Source organism: Dermacentor andersoni, chromosome 1 (genome assembly GCF_023375885.2).
Source record: "Dermacentor andersoni chromosome 1, qqDerAnde1_hic_scaffold, whole genome shotgun sequence".
Classification (NCBI taxonomy): Eukaryota; Metazoa; Arthropoda; class Arachnida; order Ixodida; family Ixodidae; genus Dermacentor; species Dermacentor andersoni.
In genome coordinates, this window is record NC_092814.1 from 79,242,460 (window position 1) to 79,267,016 (window position 24,557).

Sequence of the window (24,557 nt, forward strand, 5' to 3'; positions counted from 1 at the left end):
TACAGATGGTCTCACGACTTCTGTACCTCGCCGCAGCGGTGGCGTATTTCTGTAACGGGAGCTTATGGGCTGATGCTTTCATTGAGGACTTGTGCGAAACACGCCAGAAAGATAGTTGAATTTTTTTTTTCTGTGAAATATCTGTCTGGGCCCATCACTGCACCTTCTTTCATTATACGTACACCTTCTCTTTCCTGTCTCTGAACGCAGTAGCACACCGGGCACGAAGGAAGGAAGGAAGGAAAAAGTGGAGAAGGAAAGGCAGGGAGGTTAACCAGTTTAGCTTAACCGGTTTGCTACCCTACACATGGGAGAGGGATGGGGAGATGAAAATGGGGAAGGGGAGAAGGAGAGAGAGCACATAGCACAGCACACACACCTCGTCCGTTGGAGTCCATCAATCTGGCATGGTACGTGATATCACTGTCACAGCCGCTTGTCCAATCCCGTCTCTTTCAAAAACCGAAATTTCCGTGTTAGTATATAAACTGCCCAGCCCAGCCAACCCTCCCTCCCCCATTTTCGAAAACAAAAAAACAAAACAGACTTTTTGAACGAAAACAAATCACAAACGTACCTGACACAAAACAAAAACTGAGCTCACTGTCGTCGTCTGAAGGTGTTCTTTATGACAAAACAGGGTACAGCGAGCCCAAACAATTCCAAGCTTTTTCATAGTTTCGTCGCAGTTTTGATAGATGTTCCGACCATTCGAAAGGTAGCACATGTCTTCTCTTCGACTATAGCACAACGCATAACTTCAAATCTCTCTTCCGCCGCCGACGCCATTAATCTTGAACAAAATCTAGCATAGAGCAAGTATATACGGGACACGGGCGCCGCGAGAAAATACGCATTTACTCGCGGCCTCGCGCGGTATCCTGAAGCTGACGGGTACACGTCCAGTGTTCGAGCAGCCAGTTTCTTGCTGACCCTACCAGTTCCCCCGTATAAAAGCCGCCGAAAAAAAAAAAGGAAAGAAAAAAAAACTTTTAAAAATGTTTCTTCGGCATGGCACGGGCCGTACCGCTGCTGACGAAACGACAGTGACCGTCTGCTATATATATATATATATATATATATATATATATATATATATATGCCCCCGCACTCTACCGCAAGATGATAAGGGTGTGCTAACGGCGAGAAAATGTAAAATCACAGTTTGAATGAATTCTGGGGTTATACGTGCCAAAACCACGATTTGATTATGACGCACACCGTATTGGGGGACTCTGGATTAATCTTGACCACCTGGGGTTCTTCAACGTGCCCACAATGCACTGGACACAGCCGTTTTTGCATTTGGCCCCCATCAAAATGCGGCCGCCACGGCCGGCATTCTATCCCACGAGCTGGTGCCTGCAGTAGCGCAACACTAAAGCAGCTAAGCCACCACGGCGGGTGAAAAATCACAATATCGCAAGCAAGCAACACTGTAGTGTATTTCGATGAAGGTGAAATTGAAAAAACGCTATAGTATACTTATATTTAGGTACACGTTAAAGAACGCCAGGTGGTCAGAATTAACCCGAAGCCCTCCACTACGGCGACCGTCATTGGAACCCACTGAGCAGTTGAAACCCATAATTTTAATCGTGATATCCCACACGCGAGACGAGGTTTTTCCTCCCTGATTTCGGCACGCTAGATGTACGCTCGTATTACATTCGGGTACCGAAGTATCTAAGGGTGTAAGTTCATTTTGGTGTTTCAGGACCCCCCCAAAAAAACGATTTCTTTTTTGTCATACTATAAGCGGATAAATACTTTATTTTTATTTTATAAAGCTAGCCACAGACAGAGCCTCACGCTTTACTGACACTGCACACAGAAAGTGTTACGGCGCTCTGCAGTTTCGTCACGACCGAATGCGTAATTTGGCATGCTGGATTCTGATTCCGGAAAACAGATGCGGCAAGGCGCTCTTCTGCCATTTGCGATGAAAGCAACAGCGCGTTAAAGCGCCCCTCACCAGGCCCCCTATAGCAAGTTTTAGTGATACGCTGGAAGTTGTTACGTGCCCTCTAAGGAGCATTCAGCCGCAATAATTTTTCAAATTGGTTCATTAATAGCCTAGATGGAAATATTTCTGTGCCGCGAAGCCATGGTTTCAGGAGGCGAGCGCCACTGCCAAGCGAGACACTCTCTCCACTTGCCGCGTCTAGCCTACGCAAGCGAAATTCCATTCCTGCGTTCTCTCATACCGGACCTCGAGGATAGCGAGACGCATTGGTCACGGGCTTTTTTTACGGCACTACCGCTGAGGATGTCCCGCCAACACCTCCTAAAAAGTGTCCCGCGCGAGCTGTTATGTTTGTCTCATTTCGTCCAGCGCACGATTGTGCGCGCTGTGCACGAGAACACCTGAATAGCGGTATAAGTCAGTGCTACACGAACACTGAGGCAGACAGACACAAGCGGATCGCATTGCATGATCGCGCGCTGGAACACGTTAGAAAATAGCATAGTTTCGGTGTCAGTGCGCGCGACTGCACGACCTGGTAACAAGCAGACGAAACGAAGTACATCTCTCTTGCTGCGGTGCGAAGTAAAACAAATACACGCAGACATTCGGATCGTGTGTTTTATTATTTCTCTAAGTCTTGATTCGTATAGTTTAAGATTATCTTAAATCTTAAGATTACACAAATAACCGATGTTGCCTTGAATAATTCTCGAAGTCACGAGTCACTAAGAGCGACGTCACATCAAAGACACATGTACGCAGGCGCACTAGCACGTATATATACATCATCCCTCCGGCTTGGAGCGCGGCACCACCGAGGAGAAGGGCAAACGGCGTTCGGTTTGAAATTTCAACTCTTTCCGCGGCGCGTTGCGATGTAATACTTAGCAGACGCGATCGGTAGCGCGCATTGTATGCACGGCGCTTGTCTGCTCAAATTGGCCAGACCTGGTGAGGGTCCCTTTAAGAAATGCGACGCGCAAGGAAAGTTCGACCAATTACAGCCAGCTGCAAGGAACGTTTTCGTGTGTGCATGGGTTCAGGAAGAAAGACTCGCGCGTTTCAAGCTCCCGCATGCGCGTACGCCGCCGCGAGAAGCAAAACACCGGCTTTTTCGAGTCGATCGAGGCACGGTTTATCATAGCTGACAAGCTTTTAAATTATGCGGGCCCCTTTGTGGCGACAGTGTGGTTGCGGAAGCCAGATGCACGTCTTCTGCGGCAACAAGATGTCACGGTGTTCTACGCTGCGAAGTCTGCTGTTTCTTGCGACATGCACAATGACCTCAGGTGAGTGTGTAGAGCAACATGGTGGCCATCACTATGAAAAAAAGAAAAACTGCAATCAACAGCTCGGCCCAGTTGAAAGATTAAGCTAATACATTGGGGTGCAGATATATATATATATATATATATATATATATATATATATATAAGGTCGGCTAATAAGGATATGTTTTTTACAAGAGCTAAATAAGCCAGTTGAGCAGCCATAGTGTGCGGTACATGTTTGTAGGACGAAATAAGCCCGCATAATGCGAAATTTTGCCTTTTCTGTATGGTAGGTCAATCACGTTTCGCAGAATTTAGCCTGGTTAGCCACGCGTGCGATCTATTTCTTACAACAGCGCCTTTTTATTGTGTGAACTCGCAGTTGATCTGTCCCCCACTCCGTACACGCACACACACGCACATACATACACAAACAATGTTGTCTGTTCCCACAAATTCTTTGATCCGTGAAAAACGCCAAGGCCATCGCCGTCGTTGCCCGCACCGTGCTCGCTGACAGGCAGCGTTTTGCCTCGTTCTGAAGGCTCGGTTCGGGGAGAACTCTGTTTAATTGGGCTTCTTTTAATTGCATGCAGCAGAGCGTGGAAAGCGCGTAAACGGACCAGCCTTGAACTGGACAGCACACATGGTCAATTTCGACACGAAGGAGCGCGCCTTTGTTCGCATATACACATTTTATTCGACAGAAAAAAGATAAATATAGAGAAGGATAGGAAGCTTGCGTTTTCTGTAGCTTTTATTGGCCCGTTCCCAGCTGAGTCACATGCTAACCGCATTCTAGCCAAGGCCGGCTGCTTAGAAATGCAGAGAAAGAGGAAAAGCTAATTTTGAAAAACAAAACGGAATGAACATAGTCTTGCCACGTATCAGGTTTCAGCGGGTTCCAAACAACTACTCTGTGCATTCGGGAAAAGGGAGAGAGATAAGAGATTCTTGTTTGGGAAGGAATAACATGGGGTAAAGTGCAGCGCAGTAACTGTCTCTCAGATGAGGACACCTCAACCGCGCTGCACAGGGGGGAAGGGATAGAAAAGAGTGGTGGAAGAAAGGGGGAAGGAGCAGCAGCGGTCGAACCGCCGTAGGCGTGGGGAGGGGGGGGGGGGGGGGGGGGGGGGGGCTCAGAGGCGATCAGCTAGGGCGATGTCCTCGGCGAACACCAGAATCGCTCGGAAGAGGCGCTTCTGGCTCGAGATGCAGCCCGAGGGGTGCAGTAGATTGTCCACCGTTGCACAGGGAAGGTAAAGGGAGAAAGACAAGACGACGGGCGATTGGGGCGATAGAACGGAGAGTATGTACTTACATATGCGCTGACCGGAGCTCATCCTTCGAGTGCGGACCACCCGCAGTGCATACAGCTGTCAGCGATCCTGACCCCAAAGATCAGAACCACTGATGCATGCACCCCCCATCTGTTTACCGGTCCAAGATAATAACTACGAAGAACTGCCAGTTGCCGAGGCGCGCCAAGGACCCTAGCGGTGCCAGCGGACAAAAAAAAGCATGTGCACATTTCACCAGGATTACTGCATTTAAGGACATTAAAGCCAAACGTGATGCATGACGACTAACGATCTGCAAAATCGGATAATGCGATGATTTTCCACCGGGTCCGATGCGTGAGCATATATGACACCGATTTTAAAGGCACAGCCTTATATCAGTCAAGCGTTGCAGGGTTTCATACGCCTCTCTCTTCGATTTCAGCGAACTGTCCTTTGCTATAGGTGGAAACAACCCCAGAAACGCCAAATTAATGCCCACGAAGGGTTCTACCTCCGCCTGCAACTTTTCGCCAGATATCTTTTGAATACTTTTATAGTCAGCTAGGCAGTGGCGAACCACCGCTGAAGGGAAACGAAATATCTGTTCGAACCCATTTGGCCGCTTTTTCTCTTTCCTAAAGTGTGCCGGGTAAACTATATATAACTACAGCCCATAACAAGTTTTCATGCCCTTATTAGGCAACTGTGGCCGCAGTAATACAAAGGAATAAAATAGAGGTGCGAAGGCTTCCCACGTCACAGATTGCTGAATATCTCTTTTCTCTTTACTGGGGCGCCTTAACCTGGGGAAACACACACACACCATTTATTGGCTATTAACTTCGAATAAAACCTAGGTATTCATTTTCAGTGCCTCCCGTCTCTATAAGCACCATTCCACTCACACGAGTTTTCCCGTATTCGTTAAACTGCATCTCAGGGTGCATGCCTCGCTTGACTGCCTTCCGCCCGTATTGTAATTTGCAAGGAGAGGTTCTTCAAGTTTGATAAAACCAGATTGATAGACGACTTAACGAGGAGACGTCGCCATTTCGGGATGCTCTAACAGTGTCGTTTCATGACACGGTCAACGCGCTCTGCAATGATACTGCTCGCTTTTTCCCGCACGTGAAATCTTTCGTGACATCTCATTTCTCATTTCTTATTTTTCTTTTCTTTTGTTCACCTTTGCGTCCTAGTGCAGGCTATGCCGTCACTGAATACAGACGTCAGCAATGAGTTCCATACTCAAGCACGCAGATCGCGTTTGACGCTGCCCTTGTGCTTTTGTGCTTTGCGTGACTGCAGCGAAGTCATGACATATGATTCTGTTCAAGAGTCCCGTCTTCGAGATGATCTTAAGGGTGTTTTGTGTCTATAACTCCCACCCACGGTGGTGCTCACGCCCTTACTGTGGTTTTACGTGAGTTAAAGGCTACTTTTCACCCTTAAGGACCCTTAAGACCGAGGGTGTAAATCGGTTTACAGAGTGGGACCTTTCAGATTCACCGCATTATCAAAAGTGCTGAACTCGTCGACATGAAGGGGAAGGGGCGCGGTGATGGTCCTCCTGCACCACCTCCGCACTCACACACACACGCACGTTTTGCGGAAATATCTCTCAGACATGGCTGGCCGGACAGTGTACACAGAGGCAATTAAATGACCGCGTAGCCTCCTATCCCTTTCTCCTCGCCTCCCCACCCGCTTACCAAGCTACAATGACTAGCAGGTATAGCTTCTAAACCTACGCTGTTGCTTTAAGATGCAATCAATGCTATACTATAGGATATTCTGGCAGCCTTGTTGGTTCGACGCTTTAACGTGAGTGCTACAAGGCGTACTGACCACGAAAGAAAGACGGGAACTAGGGGCACAGCGCTAACATAAAGTTTTCATTGAAAGACAGCTTGGTGATATAGGCTGACATATATATGTACGAAAAAAAAAGAATTAATATAATTAAATAAACCAATAAATATAATAAAAACACATTATTATGTCTTTTTTTTTCTTCTTCTCTGAAGGTACATCGAACGTGGCCTACATAATTAGAGTGCCTTCCAATAAAGGTTTTAGTTTTCAGACAGCGCTACTTCCCGTCTTTTCAACCATTATCTGTGCACGTTGCGCACTGACTCATCCATATAGCTTAGATCACAACTATACGCGGAAGAAATTGGGTAATAATTGGGAATATTATGCAAACAGCACGCACTAATATATACTCGGCACACAAATCATTATTGTAACATATTGTCCAGGAGTTCCTTGAACGAAGCGTACCTTCCCCGTGGGTAAGTTATTTTCCCGTTAAAGTGACAGCGAGTTCCCGCACAGTAAGTTGTTTCTTGACAAAAGGGAACGACACAATCGCGCTAAACTTTGTTTTCTTAACCTTCGTCACAATTTACTGTCACCTGCGCGAAGCCTCTTGGGCGAGGATAAAATCGTGTACCCTCGGGGAAGAGTGCGAGCGGTCCATCGCCCGAGCTGAATTCCGGAGCAGTAAACGCGCGGACCCGAGCGATGACCAATTCCGGCCGCGAGCGGAAGAGCCTCGCCGTGCCAGGTGCGCGCTTTTCCACACGCAGCGCACGCAGCGCGGGTCACGCCGCCGCGCCACAGGGGGCTGGACACGACGCGCCTCGCGAACGCCATCGTGGACGAGACGCTGCGCGTGTTCCGGCTGAACGCGGCGCTGGCGGAGCGCCTGACGCCGCTGCGCGTTCCGGGCGAGCTGCGCTTCCCGGGCGGCCGCCTGCACGACGTGCGCGTGCTCGGGCTGCCCGCGCTGGAACGCCGCGGGGACGTGGCCGCGTCGCTCAGCGGCGGCGTGCTCGCCCTGTCGGGCGGCCTGGGCCTCGACGAGCTGCTCGTGCAGGGCCGCTACGGCGCCGGGCCGCGACAGCCCCTGCAGCTGGCCGGCGAGATCGACGGACGCGTCACCAACCTCACTGCCGGCGTGCAGCTCGCCGTCAACGTGGCGCAGGCCAGCGCTGTCCTCGACGTGTTCAAGGTGCCCGCCCTTCGCACCGATCGCGCGGGCCCCGCTGCGACGTGCGCTAGCTGAACCACTGTACTTCATCGTGGTTGAACCGCAACTCATTTTAAGCTCACGCAAAGCCTTTCTTTTTTTTTTTTTTATCGTAATTGTTAAACGATGCATTTCTTCCTTTTTTTTTGGGTCTTGCTGCATACCCGACGTAGTTCCGTGCGCAGATCGATCTGCAACTGCAAGCATTTTTTGTTTTGTTTTGTAAATTTTCCGTACGCTTTCATTTCAAAAGATTTTACTTCCTTTTCTTATGTGCGCACTGAATGCGCCTAGCCCCAAACTGAAGGCTGACTTCCATTCGCTACAGCACAGCAAGGTTTGCTCACTCCTGTAGTCAACGTCATAATCATCAATAACACGCCACCATTGCTAAAGCATTTTAATAAAAAATTATCCATGTGTTATCTGGTTCCCGCGAAAGTTAAAATGCTGCATTTTCTTAAATAAGCACTTATCTCCCCTCCCCCTTCCGGTGAAAAGCCGGAACTAGGTCCTAAATCAAGAAATTGAATATTACTGTGTTAAGCCCATATCACGAATAAACTTCACCTCAAGAAACGCAGTGTCCAACCCCGCTAATACATCGAACACTGCGAAAAGCAGATCGTCAGCAAAAGTTTAAATATTTAAAGGATTTTATAAAACCGTCGCTACACGCGCGCCCAATGTATTCAAATACGACTATAGCGACAATCTACTAAATGGTATTTGAGGCGGGACGGGAGCAACAACAACACTTTCGCACATTCCGCGTTATTGCAGCCGGATGCGCTCATGAAACGCACATAACGGTACAGCATTCAGCCAGTAAATAGATATTTTCTGCAAGTTCCCTGGAAAATTTCAAATGAAATCAGACGCAGGCAATGGAGATATATAAATTTGACAAAAATTGCATTAGAATTTGATTAAATATACACTTTGAGTTGACACCTTGTACTGATGTTTGTCCTTTGAAGCGCTATCCGATAGAAAAAGGCTGCGGGTGGCGGGGCAGCAAGAGCGGTGCATACCTGCATGGTCATCCTTCGTGATGTAACATTCTTTTGCATTACCGGCGTATTTCTCAACAGCACAGGCTAACTCACACGCCGCCCAAAATCCCCGAGACTATACGTCCTTCTAAATAAACAGAAAATAACGGTTCGTTACGTTTATGCGTTCTCATAAAGACCCTCAATGCAAGGAAACGTATAAGGGAAACAAGTAATTATAACTGAGTGTCTTTCGGTATTTAACCCGTTTGTAGACTTAATTGAAATTTTATTGTTGTTGTTGATTCTCGTTGAATGCAGCCCGACATAGCCTCTCTGTGAAGTTTTTGAGCGTGAAAGTAGCAAAGTAAATAAATAAATAATTAAATTAGTATTCCTTTAAATTTCGAAACTTCTTATGGTTCAGACAAGAATGTATTTCTAAAACGGTAAAACACTGAGCGGGCTGTGTTCTATACGCTGGAATAAGCACACGCTGCGAAAGTTTTATTAGGATCAAACGCCCTGGACCGCCGACTCAAGCACCTAGCAATGCATTGTTTTTCTTCCATTTCACCCTTTTTTTACTGCGACAGTGGACCACGAAACTTGGCTGCCTGTGTCCGCCCTTTCCGTAACGCTTCCATCTTCGTCAGGCCACCTCCTCATCAGATTTTGCCGGACACCGCACTGGAGATCGAATTCGTGCACTTTGCTATAGTGCCTAGAATATACCATAACTTAGCTGCAGCGCAACTTCAGCGCTCCGCACGTTGCGCAGGGTTTTACGTGCCACGTGGTATCTTGCGTGGCTTTTGTGCATGTATGTTTAGGAGGCCACAGAAGGCAATGCTGCAGCGGTCGACAGCAGCGCTGTGCGCGTAGAACAGAGTAATTGACGCAGAAAGTTGGGCTAGTTGGTGTTGATGCATTTGCTGTCTCGGCGCGTAGAAAAGTTCTCGAGAAGATATGAAGTTGTTGGCTTTGAGAGCCTGCTGCTGTCACGGTAAACAAGTTCAGAGCACAAGCAATCGCTGAAGTCCACTTATTATTATTATTATTTTATCCGTAAAATCAACGCTGGCGACCTGCACATATAACGAGAGCTGTGCCTCGTATCTCCTCCCCACCATCTCGCGCCTTTGCGCAACATGTTCTGGGCGGTGTTGCTTTGCCGTGCGCTTCACTCCTCCCTCTCTTCGTTCCAACGTGTCCTACCACGGCCGCTCGATTAAAAAAAAAAAAAGAAACACACACACACACGAGGTCCTACACTACATGGCGACGGCGCGACTTCTCAGCGATCCCCCTCCTTTCGACTCTTACCCACTTTATTATTCCCTTTCCCCACAGTGCAGCGCTCGCTGCACATACAAGGAAAAGTGGGCAGAGATTGAGGAGCAGTTACACAGAGAACAAATAGGGGTGTATGCGGTTACAGAAACGCACCTTAGAGACTCAGAAGAGCCGCCAGTTATTGAGAATTATGTTTGGGAAGGGTGCAACAGAACTAAGTCGGAAAGAAAGGGAGGGGGAGTCGGAACGCTCATCCATCAGGGAGCCAAATTGAAAAGAGTAAATTCACAATGTCAAGAGCATCTTTGGTTATCAGGTACAATGAGTGAGAAAGAAACGTGGCTGGGCGTTACGTATTTGTGGACCGGAAAAAAATTGCACAGAAAAGAATAAAGAGTTAGTGGAGTTAGTGGAGTGGAGTATAAGCGCTGATATTAAGGGTTCCGGGAGTGGTGCTGAAATTGTCCTATTAGGTGACATGAATGCCCACATACAGGATTTAGACGGCTATACCGACAATAACGGGAAGTCAATGCTGGACCTTTGTGAGCAACATAACCTCGTGATCGTGAATACAGGGCCTAAGTGTGAAGGACAGATCACGTGGGAAGTGGGAAACCGGCAATCGACCATTGATTACTGCCTGATGACAGAAGGAATTCATGATAAGTTGAGAGAAATGGTCATCGATGAGGAAGGGTTTAACAGCATAGGGAGTGACCATAAACGCATCATTTTGAAAATGGGATATGTAGTTGGGAAAGAGAGCAAGGAGAGCAAAATGGCCAATCCAAATTTGAACGCTAAACAAATAGCAAATACAGTCACTAGAGTTGAGGAAGACCTTGGCAAATGGCCAAGTAAGGAGTGGGAATATGGTGAGCTTCTAAGTGTAATAACGACAGAAATACGGAAAGAAAAACAACATGTTCGTTGGAAAGGAAAAAAGAAACCGAAAAGCTGGTGGAGCAAGGAGATACGAGAAGCGATCGCTGAACGACAGAAAGCATCTCGAGAGCACAGGCAGGCAAAGAAGGCGCAGTTGCCACAGGATGAAGTAACCAGTAAATGGGAAATATACCGGGAGAAAAAGTCTATGGTTCAAATACTGGTGCAAGCAAAATTAAAAGGTGAAAGTGAACGTTGGTTGTCAGAAATACGTGAGAAAAAGAAGGCCGCACCTAGAATATTTTGGAACCACATAAAATTATTAGGCAGGAAGTCAACAACAATACAACAACATATCCTAGACGAAGATGAAAACAGACTGGAAGGAGAAGCGGCAATAAATTACATCCGAAAAGCAACAGCCGAATCTTTCCAAGGCAATGACGAGGTTGTACTTGATGAAAAAAAAAAAGAGCATGAAAGAGACCCAAGTGGAAAAGGAGCTGGTGCTGACAAATTTAAACTGGAAGAAAGCGACGAGAAAATTCCTAAGCGCACAGCCACAGGGCTAGACGAGGTTCCCGTTAGGCTGATAAATGAACTAGGACCAAAAAGTGAGGAAGCTCTGGTGAAAGCAGTGGAAAAAACTTTAAAAGATAGACGAATACCAGACAGTTGGCGACAAAGTAGAATGAATTTAATTTATAAAGGTAAGGGGGAGAAAGACAGAATTCACTCGTATGGACCGTTGACCACTACATCGGTAATATACAGGCTAGCAATGCAGGCAATCAAATTAAAGCTTCAAGCATGGGCAGAGAATAATGGCATTTTGGGAGAGCTTCAGAATGGCTTCAGAATAGGTAGGCGTTTGGATGATAACTTGTTTGTTCTTACTCAGTGAAATATCAAAAGCAGAAAGCAGACCGTTGTATGTGGCCTTTTTAGACATTACAGGAGCCTACGACAACGTAGACCGTAACATATTGTGGGATATTCTGGAAGGGGAAGGCTTAGGTAACGATTGTCTACAGCTTTTGAGAGAGATTTACCTAGAAAATACCGTTTGCGTTGAATGGGAAGGGATGAGGAGCGAGGAGAAAGTTCATATCAACAAGGGACTGAGGCAGGGGTGCCCTTTATCCCCGCTACTGTTTATGATGTACATGGTGAGGATGGAGAGGGCGCTAGAAGGAAGTAATATCGGGTTTAATCTCTCATACAAACAGGCGGGTACAGTAATAGAGCAGCAACTCCCAGGTTTATTTTATGTGGACGACATTGTGTTGCTAGCTATCAAGCAAAGTGATTTGCAACGTCTGGCTAATGTCTGTGGACAGGAAGGCAACAATTTAGGTTTGAAATTTAGTGTTAGAAAAATCAGGTGTTATGGTATTCAATGAAAACAGTGAACAGACAGTGGAGATACAGGGCCAAGAAATACCTCGGGTAACAGAATATAAATACCTTGGTATATGGATAAACGAAGGCAATGGATATATGGAAACACAGGAAAAAATCATAACAGTAAAGGGGAAGAGAAATGCAGCCATAATGAAGCACAGAGCGCTATGAGGATACAATAGGTACGAGGTCCTCCGAGGTATGTGGAAAGGTGTAATGGTTCCAGGACTTACTTTTGGAAATGCGGTTGTTTGCTATAAATCAGGGGTACAATCAGGACTCGACGGGAACCAAAGGTCAGTGGGTCGCCTCGCATTAGGCGCTCACGGGAATACTACAAATGAAGCTGTGCAGGGTGATATGGGCTGGACTAGTTTTGAAGTGAGGGAAGCTCGCAGTAAAATTCAATATGAAGAACGGCTGAGGAATATGGAAGAAAGTAAATGGGCTTGGAGAGTGTTCAGGTATCTGTACAGGAAAAACATTGATTCACAGTGGAGGAAAAGAACTAGGAAGCTTACCAGCAGGTATGTCGCCTGTAGGATGGACAACACAGCAACAAAGAAGGTCAAGCGGAAAGTCAGAGAAGCTGAATTAATCTCATGGGTGGCGGCAATGGAAAAGAAACCTCGCATGAGTAACTACTTAAGAGGAAAAAAACGAAATCAGGAAAGAAACCATTTATGATAACTCAAAGGGAAGCTCATTACTTTTCGAAGCGAGATCAGGATGCCTTAGAACACGCAGCTATAAAGCGAGATATGAGAAGGAAGAAGAAGCATGTGCTTGCTGCGGTAAAGCTAGGGAAACTACGGAGCATGTTTTATTAGAATGTGAAGACGTCTACCCAGCGGTCGATTTAGGCACCACTGGCCTCCTTGAAACCCTTGGGTTCAGAGGGAGTAGTGGTAAAGCAAACATGTCCGCAATAGACATTAGTAAGAGGCGACTGGAAGATTGGTGGAAGAAAAGTAGGGAAACGACAAAAGACGGAGACGTACAAAAGCACAGTTCGCAATAGGGGATCAGAAAATTTGGGCGTGGTAGTTCAGAGTGTTTTTTTTTCTTCTTTTTTTCATTGTTTAACCTAGGTAGGATATTAGGCAGTATAGTAGCAAGAGCTTGGTGGCGCAACCCACCGCCCCGTTCCAAAGGGGACGCTCATAATATCCATCCATCCATCCAGCTAACGTAGCCATCTTTCACTCCCAAACAAGAACCACACAGACAGAAAGCGATTGCACGGTCGTGGCGACAAATCAAGATTCGTGGCGAATCCTGTAACCGCTGTCTCGACGTGCGCCCGTTGCGCCCTTCACATGTCGGCTGTCAAACACCAAGGCTCCGGCGGGAAGCCGGCGCAGTTGTTACAGTTAGCGTTCGACGTCTGACAACGCAATGCTTTTTCTTTCGCTTTTTCGCTTTAGTGCTGCAGCGGGACGACCTTGACTCCCCCGTGCTGGAGAAAGGCTAAACACGAGTTTCGTTATATACATGCTTCGCTATTACGACTAATGACACTCATAGATAGAATAAGGGATGACTCATTCGTATTCGCACGGATTCACATACCACACCCGTCTAAATAGTTTCCGAAATGCATGCTCAAGTAATCAACGCCCATTCCCATTGTAAAGTACGCAATCCCGTATCAAAAATTAAACGAAGTCACACACAATTTTGCTGACCAGCGATAGCAATGCAAAATGACATCGATGTGAATCAGATGCGGCCCAACTCTTGCAGTGCACTGCCACCTATTTGAAGATAGGCTAATAATCCTGCATAGCAAACTGAACGAAAAGTTGGGCATGAAATCGGCATGAAAAGCGATCGTGCACCAGCGAGCCAGTTCATAGCGACCTCACTTATTCTTTTTCTCTGGATCCCAAGCGGAACGATTGGCAAAACATTGGGAAACAGTTAGCTGCGTGAATAGTCAGGCCACGTCTGGTGTTCAACTAACGCTGTTACAGAGTTGGCCAGAGACTTTTGTCCAAGAACGCAGTTGAGACCATGCATTTCCTAGTGTTGTAACAGAGCGGCCGGTAGGCCGCTATATGCGACGTTGGAATGGTACACAATGAAGGCTCGAAATTTAATTAATGAAATAAGACTTCTTGGTCGAGTTGGATTGATATGTATTGAAGCCATTGTAGCGCAAAGAAAGACAGACAAAGAAGCCTGGTGTCCTGTCCTCTTCTTTGTCCGTGTTTCTTTACGCTACAATGGCTTTAATTAATTTTGCGTGCCACAACCACGATCCGATTGTGAGGCTCGCTGTAGTGGAGGGCTCCGGATTAATTTTGACAACCTGGGGTTGTTTAACGTGGACCCAATGCACTGTAAACAAGCGTTTTTGCATATCGCCCCCATCGGAATGCGGCCGCCGCGGCCAGAGTCGAACCCGTGACCTCGAGCTCAGCAGCGCAACGCCATAGCCACAGGGCTACTGCGGCGGGTGCTCGAAATTTTAATTTTCGCGCGAGGAAAACATGCTTTGCGAAATAGCCGTGACACTGCGCTACGAGCCTCCAAGCTCAAGCGTACACTAGATCATGAGTAATTATTTAAAACTGACGTCGTAAACTCTGATTCGCCGCATCGCACCACCGGGGAATGCGGCGGTTCAAGAAATAGGGGATATAAACTTGCTACGCTCTGCGAGCAGCACATAAGCAGCTGTGCCTTATTCACACGTGTCCTCAATCAATCCGAGCTCAGAGCTCACGGTGAGATTCCGTGGCGGCAGAAGGTATAAAGGGCGTGGCTAAAGTTGTCTGCGGTAAACGTACCATGCGAAAATGAGTACATTATGAATATATGGTGCGTGACAGCTTTAGGATTGAATGCCTATCAAAACGAAATGTCCAAGTATATCTAATCCGTTTGCTTGATTTCGGAGATGAGACCCATCGAATGATTTGTCAGGCCATTCAAGGCGTAACGTAGGTAGCCTGGTGGTCGGCCGACGAGAGAACGAGGTCAATCTCCAAATTCCTACCGTATACATCTGGTCAAGGTCAGGCCAGAACAATTTCGCATTGGGATGTGTTTGGCAGAATTTGCGAACGGCAAACTAAATTTGTCACTTTTTTTTTACCAGAATGAGAGTATGGGGGTAAATCTCTACAACCTAGGGTGATGACCGCTTCTCTTTTTCACTGTTGCGATTGTAGCGCAAGGCAGTCAAATTTTCTTTTGTAACCTTGTTGTCCAAATATTCATTGCCAGTTCATCACCTGGGGTTCATCATCACAAAGCAGCGCTGCACGTGTACGGATACCGCAGTGGACGATTCTGGATATGTTGTAATCACACGGACACTGAGATCTCACAACACTTGTGTATCCACACTGAGCTGCGATTCGATCCCGCGACATCGTTCCACAGCCAATTAGTCAAGGCCCAAACACGCGCTAGCTCGCGTCTGCGCGCCTACGCATGCGCAGACGGCCCGGGACAGCTCGTGCGCGCGCCGAAGCTATCCGCGAGCGCGGACAGCTGCGGTGCGCGTTTCAGCATTTCTGCAATGGCAGATACGTATGCAAGCCCTGGGCGACGTTGCACCAGTATATGTGGTCGTCAAAAGGCCGACCGCACAGCGGGTATACTTCGCCTCGGCGCAAGATCCCGAGTGCAGCTATTAGCAGACTACCTGCGGCGGTTGGGTAGATGACGGCGTGCGCATGAGTATCTGGGACCACGCTTAAGTCGGAATGCTATTTCTATGGCGCAATACATGGGGTTTTCTACAATACTTACTAGAGGGAACTCTGGCGCTAGCGTCTACGGGAGCTGCAATGGGAGCGCCTGAGCCAGCATGGGAAGTACATCATCATCATCATCATCATCATCATCATCATCATCATCATCATCATCAGCCTGGTTACGCCCACTGCAGGGCAAAGGCCTCTCCCATACTTCTCCAACTACTCCGGTCATGTACTAATTGTGGCCATATTTTCCCTGCAAACTTCTTAATCTCATCCGCCCACCTAACTTTCTGCCGCCCCCTGCTACGCTTCCCTTCCCTTGCAATCCAGTCCGTAACCCTTAATGACCATCGATTATCTTCCCTCCTCCTTACATGTCCTGCCCATGCCCATTTCTTTTTCTTGATTTCAACTAAGATATCATTAACTCGCGTTTGTTCCCTCACCCAATCTGCTCTTTTCTTATCCCTTGACGTTACACCCATCATTCTTCTTTCCATAGCTCGTTGCGTCGTGCTCAATTTAAGTAGAACCCTTTTCGTAAGCCTCCAGGTTTCTGCCCCGTACGTGAGTACTGGTAAGACACAGCTGTTATAAACTTTTCTCTTGAGGGATAATGGCAACCTGCTGTTCATGATCTGAGAATGCCTGCCAAACGCACCCCAGCCCATTCTTATTCTTCTTGTTATTTCAGTCTCATGATCCGGATCCGCAGTCACTACCTGTCCTAAGTAGATGTATTCCCTTACTACTTCCAGTGCCTCGCTACCTATCGTAAACTGCTGTTCTCTTCCGAGGCTGTTAAACATTACTTTAGTTTTCTGTAGATTAATTTTTAGACCCACCCTTCTGCTTTGCCTCTCCAGGTCAGTGAGCATGCATTGCAGTTGGTCCTCTGAGTTAATAAGCAAGGCAATATCATCAGCGAATCGCAAGTTACTAAGGTATTCTCCATTAACTCTTATCCCCAATTCTTCCCAATCCAGGTCTCTGAATACCTCCTGTAAACACGCTGTGAATAACATTGGAGACGCCTGACGCCTTTCTTTATTGGGATTTTGTTGCTTTCTTTATGGAGGACGACGGTGGCTGTGGAGCTGCTATAGATATCTTTCAGTATCTTTACATAAGGCTCGTCTACACCCTGATTCCGTAATGCCTCCATGACTGCTGAAATTTCGACTGAATCAAACGCTTTCTCGTAATCAATGAAAGCTATATATAAGGGTTGGTTATATTCCCCACATTTCTCTATCACCTGATTGATAGTGTGAATATGGTCTATTGTTGAGTAGCCTTTACGGAATCCTGCCTGATCCTTTGGTTGACAGAAGTCTAAGGTGTTCCTGATTCTATTTGCAATGACCTTAGTAAATACTTTGTAGGCAACGGACAATAAGCTGATCGGTCTATAATTTTTCAATTCATTGGCGTCCCCTTTCTTATGGATTAGGATTATGTTAGCCTTCTTCCAAGATTCCGGTACGCTTGAAGTCATGAGGCATTGCGTATAGAGGGTGGCCAGTTTTTCTAGAACAATCTGCCCACCATCCTTCAACAAATCTGCTGTTACCTGATCCTCCACAGCTGTCTTCCCCCTTTGCATAGCTCCCAAGGCTTTCTTTCCTTCTTCCGGCGTTTTTTGTGGGAAGTACATGGGTTTGCCTAAACTTCGTCCTTCTGGCTTCAAGCGGCTTCGTGAATTTGTAGACTCGTCATTTTCAACAATGCACTGCGTAATAAATAATTAAATAAACATTATTAAGGTTGTCCGACGGCAGGATTCCTGCACAGGGCCTCTAGCACAGAGGCCCGATATTGAAACCATTACGCCATGGACGGACGCATGCATCGACGAGCAACATATAACGCCCTTATGAATTTGTAGCGGGCAAGCCAGTGCCTTGAGACGCTTGGCGCGTTTCGATTTGGCCACCTCGACAAGCTGCACCGTTGTAATTAGTAACGATTGTGAGTGTTCGCAGCGTCTTCTGCACTTAGAATAGCATAGATTGCGCTGAAATTTACGACAATATGAAGGCATAAAAGTCGTAACAAACGAATTCACAAGAACATCTGAATCCACAGGCACGACGATTAGACAAATCCAGGTACTTCCCATCATTTCATAGAGCTTCATACAATAATTACTAGAGGGAACTCGGGCGCTGCAGTCGTTGTACCACCATTGGAAAGATGGGAAGTACATAGATTTGTCTGATCTTCGTGCTTGTGGATTCATACTTTCTTGTGGCTTTGTATATTACGCTATATAAATCTTATTGTCGTAAATTTCAGCGCAATCTATACTCTTCGAAGTCCAGAAGACGCCGCGAACATGCAAAATTGCTATTAATTACAACGATTGAGCTTGTCCAGGTGGCCAAATCGAAACGCGCCAAGCGTCTCAAGGCACTGGCATGGCCGCGATAAATTCATAAGGGCGTTTCGTTCGCTTGTCGACACGGGCGTCCGTGGCTTAATGGTTTCAGTTTCAGGCTTCTGTGCTAGAGTTCCGGTGTTCGAATCCTGGGGCGCTATAATGCAAAACTATTCCAATTCTGCAATCAGCCCACCGCGATTGGTCAAACACTTTTTTGAACCACCCCCACTTCATCTGTCTGTCACGCGACGTAACGAAAACGGCGATAGCACCCCATCTGATATGGTGTGTACACACTGATTATGCATAACTTGACCGAACAAAAATAGTCAGTTTTGATTCGACGCCCTTTTGCCATTAGCCCTCGGCTATTGGTCAAAAGTTTTCGGGCTGCACCCACTTCAGCTGCCTCTCACGCGACGTCACAAAAACGCAAAAACTTACCGCGTCAAAGTGACGCGTACGCGTTAAAGATGCATTAATATGCCGAACAAAACTGAATTTTCTTCTGAATAGCAGCAGGCTGCCCCGTTCCGAAAGGAATAAAAGATGGCTGCCGTCGATCGCTCCGGCACTGGCTACTCGCCCCTGCCGGAGAGCGCGGGTTTATTTGCATGCAATAAAACTTTTTGGGCGGCCGTGTAACGCTTTCGAGAACTTTCGGCACGTTTACGACCACGTTCTGCCAACTCTCCTTGGCTGAGGATCCGTTTTAGCGTCATTCTTAAGCTTCCGTTGCATGCCGCCGCGATTGTTGACGAGCCACCGCAAGCTAAGCAAGAGAAAGCGGACCAATCGGAGACGCCGGCACTACTCTCTTCATCCGGTTATCGATATTCAGTGCAGTGGCTTGGCCCCATCGAATCCCTCTTCACTTGAGCATGCTCCTCGCCTCTTGTGAGTCAATTAGATATGACAAGCCGCGCAGTGCAGGCAATGTTATTTGTTTTCCAAGTAAACAAAAGGGACCTCCTATGAAGGAGGGGAGCATTTTATTGGTTTGTTCAGACCCTGCGGGTGACCGTCCGATGCTTGCATCGGCGGCTACGCAAATTTGACGTCAGGAGATTGGAATAAAAACATATTGGAATAGTTTTACGTTATACGGCTCCTGCCGTCGGACAATTTTCATGATGTTTAGTTTATTCCGCAGTACATTGGTGAAAATGACGAGTTTACAAAGTCACAAAGCCGTTTGAAGCCAAAAGGAAGAAGTCTAGGCAAATCCACGTACTTCACATAATTCCCATGCTGGTACTACCGCTCTCATCGCAGCTCCCGTAGACACTAGCGCCAGTATGAAACTCTATGCAGCATTCCCATCGTGACTCAACGATTGCAGCGCTAGAGTTCCCTCTAGTATATTGTACTCTACGGTGCAGTTAATCATGTAGGACACGTGCCGTTTTAGCGTGACTTTTGGAACCGAAGCTTATCAGCTTATTCAGCATTCCGTGGTCTAACGCTGTTGACCCGCCGCGTAAAACAGAAACGCAGGGAAAGACGTCGTCATGATGCAAAACGCTTCTCTCCGGGTGGCTGCACAAACGCGGAGTGTCAGACCGGCGGTACTATCACTTGGGAACTAGGGCATGATTTTTGGAATCAATCCCTCCATGTAAATAAAAATAAGAACGGAGCCTCTGAATCACAGGCGGAAAGTTTTCGTTTTTCCTGGGGGAAACAATCTTTAATAACAGCTTCACTTGAGGAAACTTAGTGTGCCCTCGAAGAATTGGTCACTGTAGTGACTAAAGCCCCTCCATCCACGCGCCACCGCCGCTTTTTGGATGGAGGGGCTTTAGTAGTGACGGCCTTATATGAGAAGTTACAAGACCTCGTTCCCCTCCACTTTCTGGGATAATTATGTGTTGCTACTAGAATGGCGCCGCGGTAGCTCACTTGGTAGAGCATCGCACGCGTAATGCGAAGACGTGGGATCGTTCCTCACCTGCGGCAAGTTGTTTTTTCATCCACTTTCAGTTCCATTAATTCACAATTTCTTTATTTCAATTAGCAAGTACACGGAATTTCCCCTGTGTTGTCCTTGGTGTTTCTTTGTTGGCTTGTTACTGCAGAAGGAGCACTCTGTAAAACTGGCAGTCTGGTACAGAACGGGTTAGAGCTATGTGATAGCTCCCAACTTCTTTCTTGTATCAAAACTTAACGCCACGCAACGTTCATGAAGGCACACCGCTCCATTAGAACGAGAGCGAACAACTTTCCGAATCGGTCAGTTAAGCGCGCGTTTTCTCCAAGTTTGTGTGGACTGCGCTCGGCTGCCTGTGCACCTGAAGAGTACTACATACGCTGGCCGCACGCTTTATTTTGGAGGTAATCTGCGCTGGGTTCAAGCTTGCAATCCGAGATGGCTGGTCCCTTCGCGTGCGCTGTCTCCCCGCGCGCCTAGTATTATGTTCCCGCTGGTGCTTATACGGTGGAAAACACGCCTCCTTCTCAGCATCAGACGGGTTCTGGCAGAGTACCGATAAGCGATGTGCCAACTGTTCCCTTTGTCGTTGGTGCTCATGCTGTGTTTGTAGCCGGTGCACACTGCAACGTCCGCAGCCGCGGCTGAAGCGAGCTCGACGCATGATTTCTATTTCTCGTCGCCGCCATGATGTTCCGTATAAAGTACAAAAGCCATATGAATGAGCGACCCATACATCGTGGGCAAAAAAAAAAAAAAAAAAAGTGAGCCGAAATGGATGCAGGCTTGATGGGAATTATCTTCCCACGCGCTCAATATTCGGGTTAGTTGGAGGTTACGTGATCAAACGCGCGCTTGGGAAGGAGATTTTGCGGATTCTCCTCTATCCCTGCCGTTGCTGCGAATGACTGTGCGCGGCTGACGCTTACGCGGCCCGCGTGCCGTATCTAATTGTTGGTAATAATTGGTGGATGCAATGATCCAGGGCGAGCAGGGATGACTGCTAACTTCATGCGCGCTGTCTCTCTTCCCGGGCTGTCTTTCCGCGTCCCTAGTGTTGCCGCTAGCGTAGTCTAAGTTCAGAGAGAGAGGTAATTGGAGATCGCCGACAGTAGCCGCACTGTAGCGAACATAAAGATAGACAGATGATCAATCTAATTTGCGGAGTCGTGGTGAATATCGCGGCTGTGCGAACCGTTCGTCCTCGCTACCGGCGTTCTTCGTAATGCCAGCGTTGCGACGGCGATTGCTCGTAGTCATTTAGTGAGATACTTGCAGGTTTACGTGGTCCGTGCAGTACATTATGCTTGCTACTTTAATTAGTAAGTGAACGTTTACTATTATTTATATGGCCGATATAACTAACGTATAAACTCGTGTAAAGGCCGCACTTTCTTGTCACGATTTTGACGAGCCTTACATGGGACAGGACCATTTGACCTAATTTGCTCTGAATCACGTAACATGTCCTCGGGAAAGCAAATATGCGTAAAAGGCCTGCTCATTCTAAGAGTGACGGCGTCTGTTAGTTAACATGCGCTGGAATTGAACCGTGTGCTTATTCTTCTCCGAGAAGCCACAAATGCAATACGACACTAGGTACTTCAGCCATCTGAAATGTCTGCAGTATACAAACGCCTATTTATGTATCAACGATGCTTTGCTGCAGCGCTAGAGCTAACAACCTTTTGTGTCCGGTGCAGTTCAGCGACATCGGCGACATCCAAGTCACACGGATGACAGGAGCAACACCAGCATTCAACTGGCTCGGTGTTCTGATCATGAATTTTATACTGGAAGACCAGGCAGACACACTGCGCCAGAAGCTTGAGGAGGAAGCCAAGGCAGCTCTCAACGAGTCCCTTGCAAACACTAAAATCCCATTAACAATAAACTGATTTCGACATGTTATGGCAGAATCCAGTGAGTACGTATGATTGCAAAACCCCGCGTAACCGCGTTAGCATGTTTTCAGTTGTTTGCTTAGAGGTTATAGCACAGGTCCTGGCTACAGCTCCTGAAAGTAATACATTCCAAAGCACATTTTTAATGAATGGAAAAATTACTCCTGTAGCTCCCCAAAAGATATACTATAAAGTTTCTACCAAAGTGATGCGAGCACCACCACATAAATTATTTTCCAATCACTGTTTCACAGAACCCCTGGAACACACATGTGCACTTAAGCATAATTGTACGTAAGTCTTCAATACACTATATATTACATATACAAACATTAGTTTAACGACGAGGGAAAATAAAGGAAAGCCTATCCCATTTGTATCGCACATTTTTTCAAGGTAAGTTTGCATTTCAGAACTTTTAATTGTCTCATGTTGAATAAAATATCGTTTAACAGAATTACGGATGTTAAAGCCGATCCCGGATATATTGAACCCGCAGGGAATGTCGAAATAGTTCGATATACCAATAATTCGATATAAAACAAGCTTATCTGAAACCTCCACGCGTCTCGGGCCAGTTTCGCGCGATCGAGAAAGGCGGGAATTTACCGATTTGCTTCTCCAACACCATATCGAACGCATAAAAGTATCCTTTTTTTTTTTTTTTTTTTTTTGCTAATTCCGCAACTCGTGCTGCGGGGTGGTCTTCGATACCCGCGGTGCGCCTCGCGCGCGTCGAAGTGCTTGTTGCACGTTTTCATTGAGGATAGGGTAGAAATGGGCTCAACAAGGAAGCAAACCAGCCTGTGTGGATATATGCGCTGTGCAGCCATCAGCGCACTTGTATTGCGAATCGGGCGTCAACGCGCCCGCGGCAATGTGTCCGCTACAATAAGCTGTTCAAACGGCCGATCGTCGTACGTCGGCAACGAGTCAACCAGGCAGTTGCGTCGGGTTTCAGAACCGACTTCCTGTTGGAGACACTCGTCCTCGCTTTTCGTACGCCTGCCCCTCCCAATTCTTGCCTGCCGCTCGGCGCTCCCAGGCCGCGCGCGGTCCCTTATTTCGTTCTTGGCCCTTCGCCTGCGCCGCTGCAACAGTAATTGCCGACACTGCGCATACGCCGTTAGAATCTAAGTGGCTTTTAGCTTGCAGAACACCCGAGTCCATTCCTACTCACGTGTAAACCGGGGACCACGAAAGTAACGCGTTCAGCTGGCTCAGTGCGCACAGTGACCCTGCGAATCGCACAGCGACGAGTCTTGTGCGCCGCTGGCGTGATGGGTCTTTTCGCGAAGTGCGGATGGAACGTGCGGCGTTGTTAAATGCAAACTGTGATATAAAATGGATATCATAAAGTGGGGGATGAGGTCAAACTCGTGTTGGCCGCTCGTGGAAACCTAAAATGCCGTTTCCAGAAAGCCACTGTCTAGAATAAGACAAACCCGGCAGCGCAGAGATCTCCAGTTCGGTATCCCATGCCCGGAGCAACTCAATGAAAAGATCGAGTGTCATCCACACTTTCTTGTGGAACGCGTATCGGACCGGGGAGGCCTTTCGAGTTCTTGAAGAAGGCCGCCTGGTCTTGCCGATGATGAACGGCCGGCCGCTGTTTGCACGAGCCATCCATATGTGCGAAGCAGGCATACGTGAAACGCACCCTACTCATTTTTCCTCTGTGGCATGTACATACTGCACGCCGGAATGTCTTGATTGAAACAATTTGCCAAAACAGTGCCGTTTCGAGTTAATCGGCATTAAATAGTTCTGACGGGGCGAGATGCGATCGCGTCCCCGTTAGAAGAAGCGCGCTTGCAGGTGTGCGGCGCAGCGCTTCATACTGTGGGGATGTGCTACTCTCACGCGTCCCGCGATGTTTTCCCCGCACGGATACGTCTCCTGTAATCAGGCTTCGCTGCGTGGCTTTACGGCAGCGGTTGGTGTGGTTGAAGAGTAGTACGAGAGACGGCGCGAGCGTTGCGCTACTGACGCCACCTAACGGCGGGGTTACTTGGGCGCAAAACCGGAGAAGGCTGTTCCGCTGTTCCTCTTTGGCTCGGTGTCGGCAAGCGGCGCAGACATTCCGCGCGGGCGCCGATCCATGCTTCTGCGAGACCGTCTCGCGAGGCATGATCATTTGCATAACCGTACACACGAACGACCAGGCGCTGGTGTCCAGCATGGGGCAAACATATTCGCTCGATATCCAGTAGCGGTGAGTCGGACTTCCTAGATTCGTCGCGTGCCCATTGGCATGTTCTGTGGATAGCACTTCGGCTTGCAGACATTATTATACGAAAGGTGCAATAAATGCCCTTATGATTGCACTACTGTGTTGTCAATCGTTTGTCCCAAGAGTACTGGTGTGACCCCCAAAATATATATTGACAATAATTCAATATATCTGAGTTTGATATATCCGAGATCGACTTACAAGCAATGTAAATATTAGGTGGCATCCAGAAGTTCCTGGACTTGGTG

At 47.4% G+C, this 24,557-nt stretch overlaps 1 protein-coding gene across 1 annotated transcript; it reads left to right on the top strand.

Annotated features, from left to right (window-relative positions):
- The first annotated feature begins 3,043 nt into the window (after positions 1-3,043).
- LOC126543241 (uncharacterized) lies at positions 3,044-22,083 on the top strand. The gene is made up of 3 exons (XM_050190371.3): positions 3,044-3,258; positions 7,071-7,542; positions 21,876-22,083. The coding sequence occupies exons 1-3, from the start codon at positions 3,044-3,046 to the stop codon at positions 22,068-22,070; spliced, it is 882 nt and encodes a 293-aa protein (XP_050046328.3). The 3' UTR covers positions 22,071-22,083.
- Positions 22,084-24,557: the final 2,474 nt, after the last annotated feature.

What these genes read in the sequence shown, in the direction of transcription:
- LOC126543241 (XM_050190371.3), top strand. Translation starts at nt 3,044, where the DNA reads ATGCGCGTACGCCGCCGCGAGAAGCAAAACACCGGCTTTTTCGAGTCG. An exon ending in GACATGCACAATGACCTCAG is followed by an intron (nt 3,259 to 7,070) that starts GTGAGTGTGTAG and finishes AATTCCGGCCGC; the next exon opens with GAGCGGAAGAGCCTCGCCGT. An exon ending in CTGTCCTCGACGTGTTCAAG is followed by an intron (nt 7,543 to 21,875) that starts GTGCCCGCCCTT and finishes TGTCCGGTGCAG; the next exon opens with TTCAGCGACATCGGCGACAT.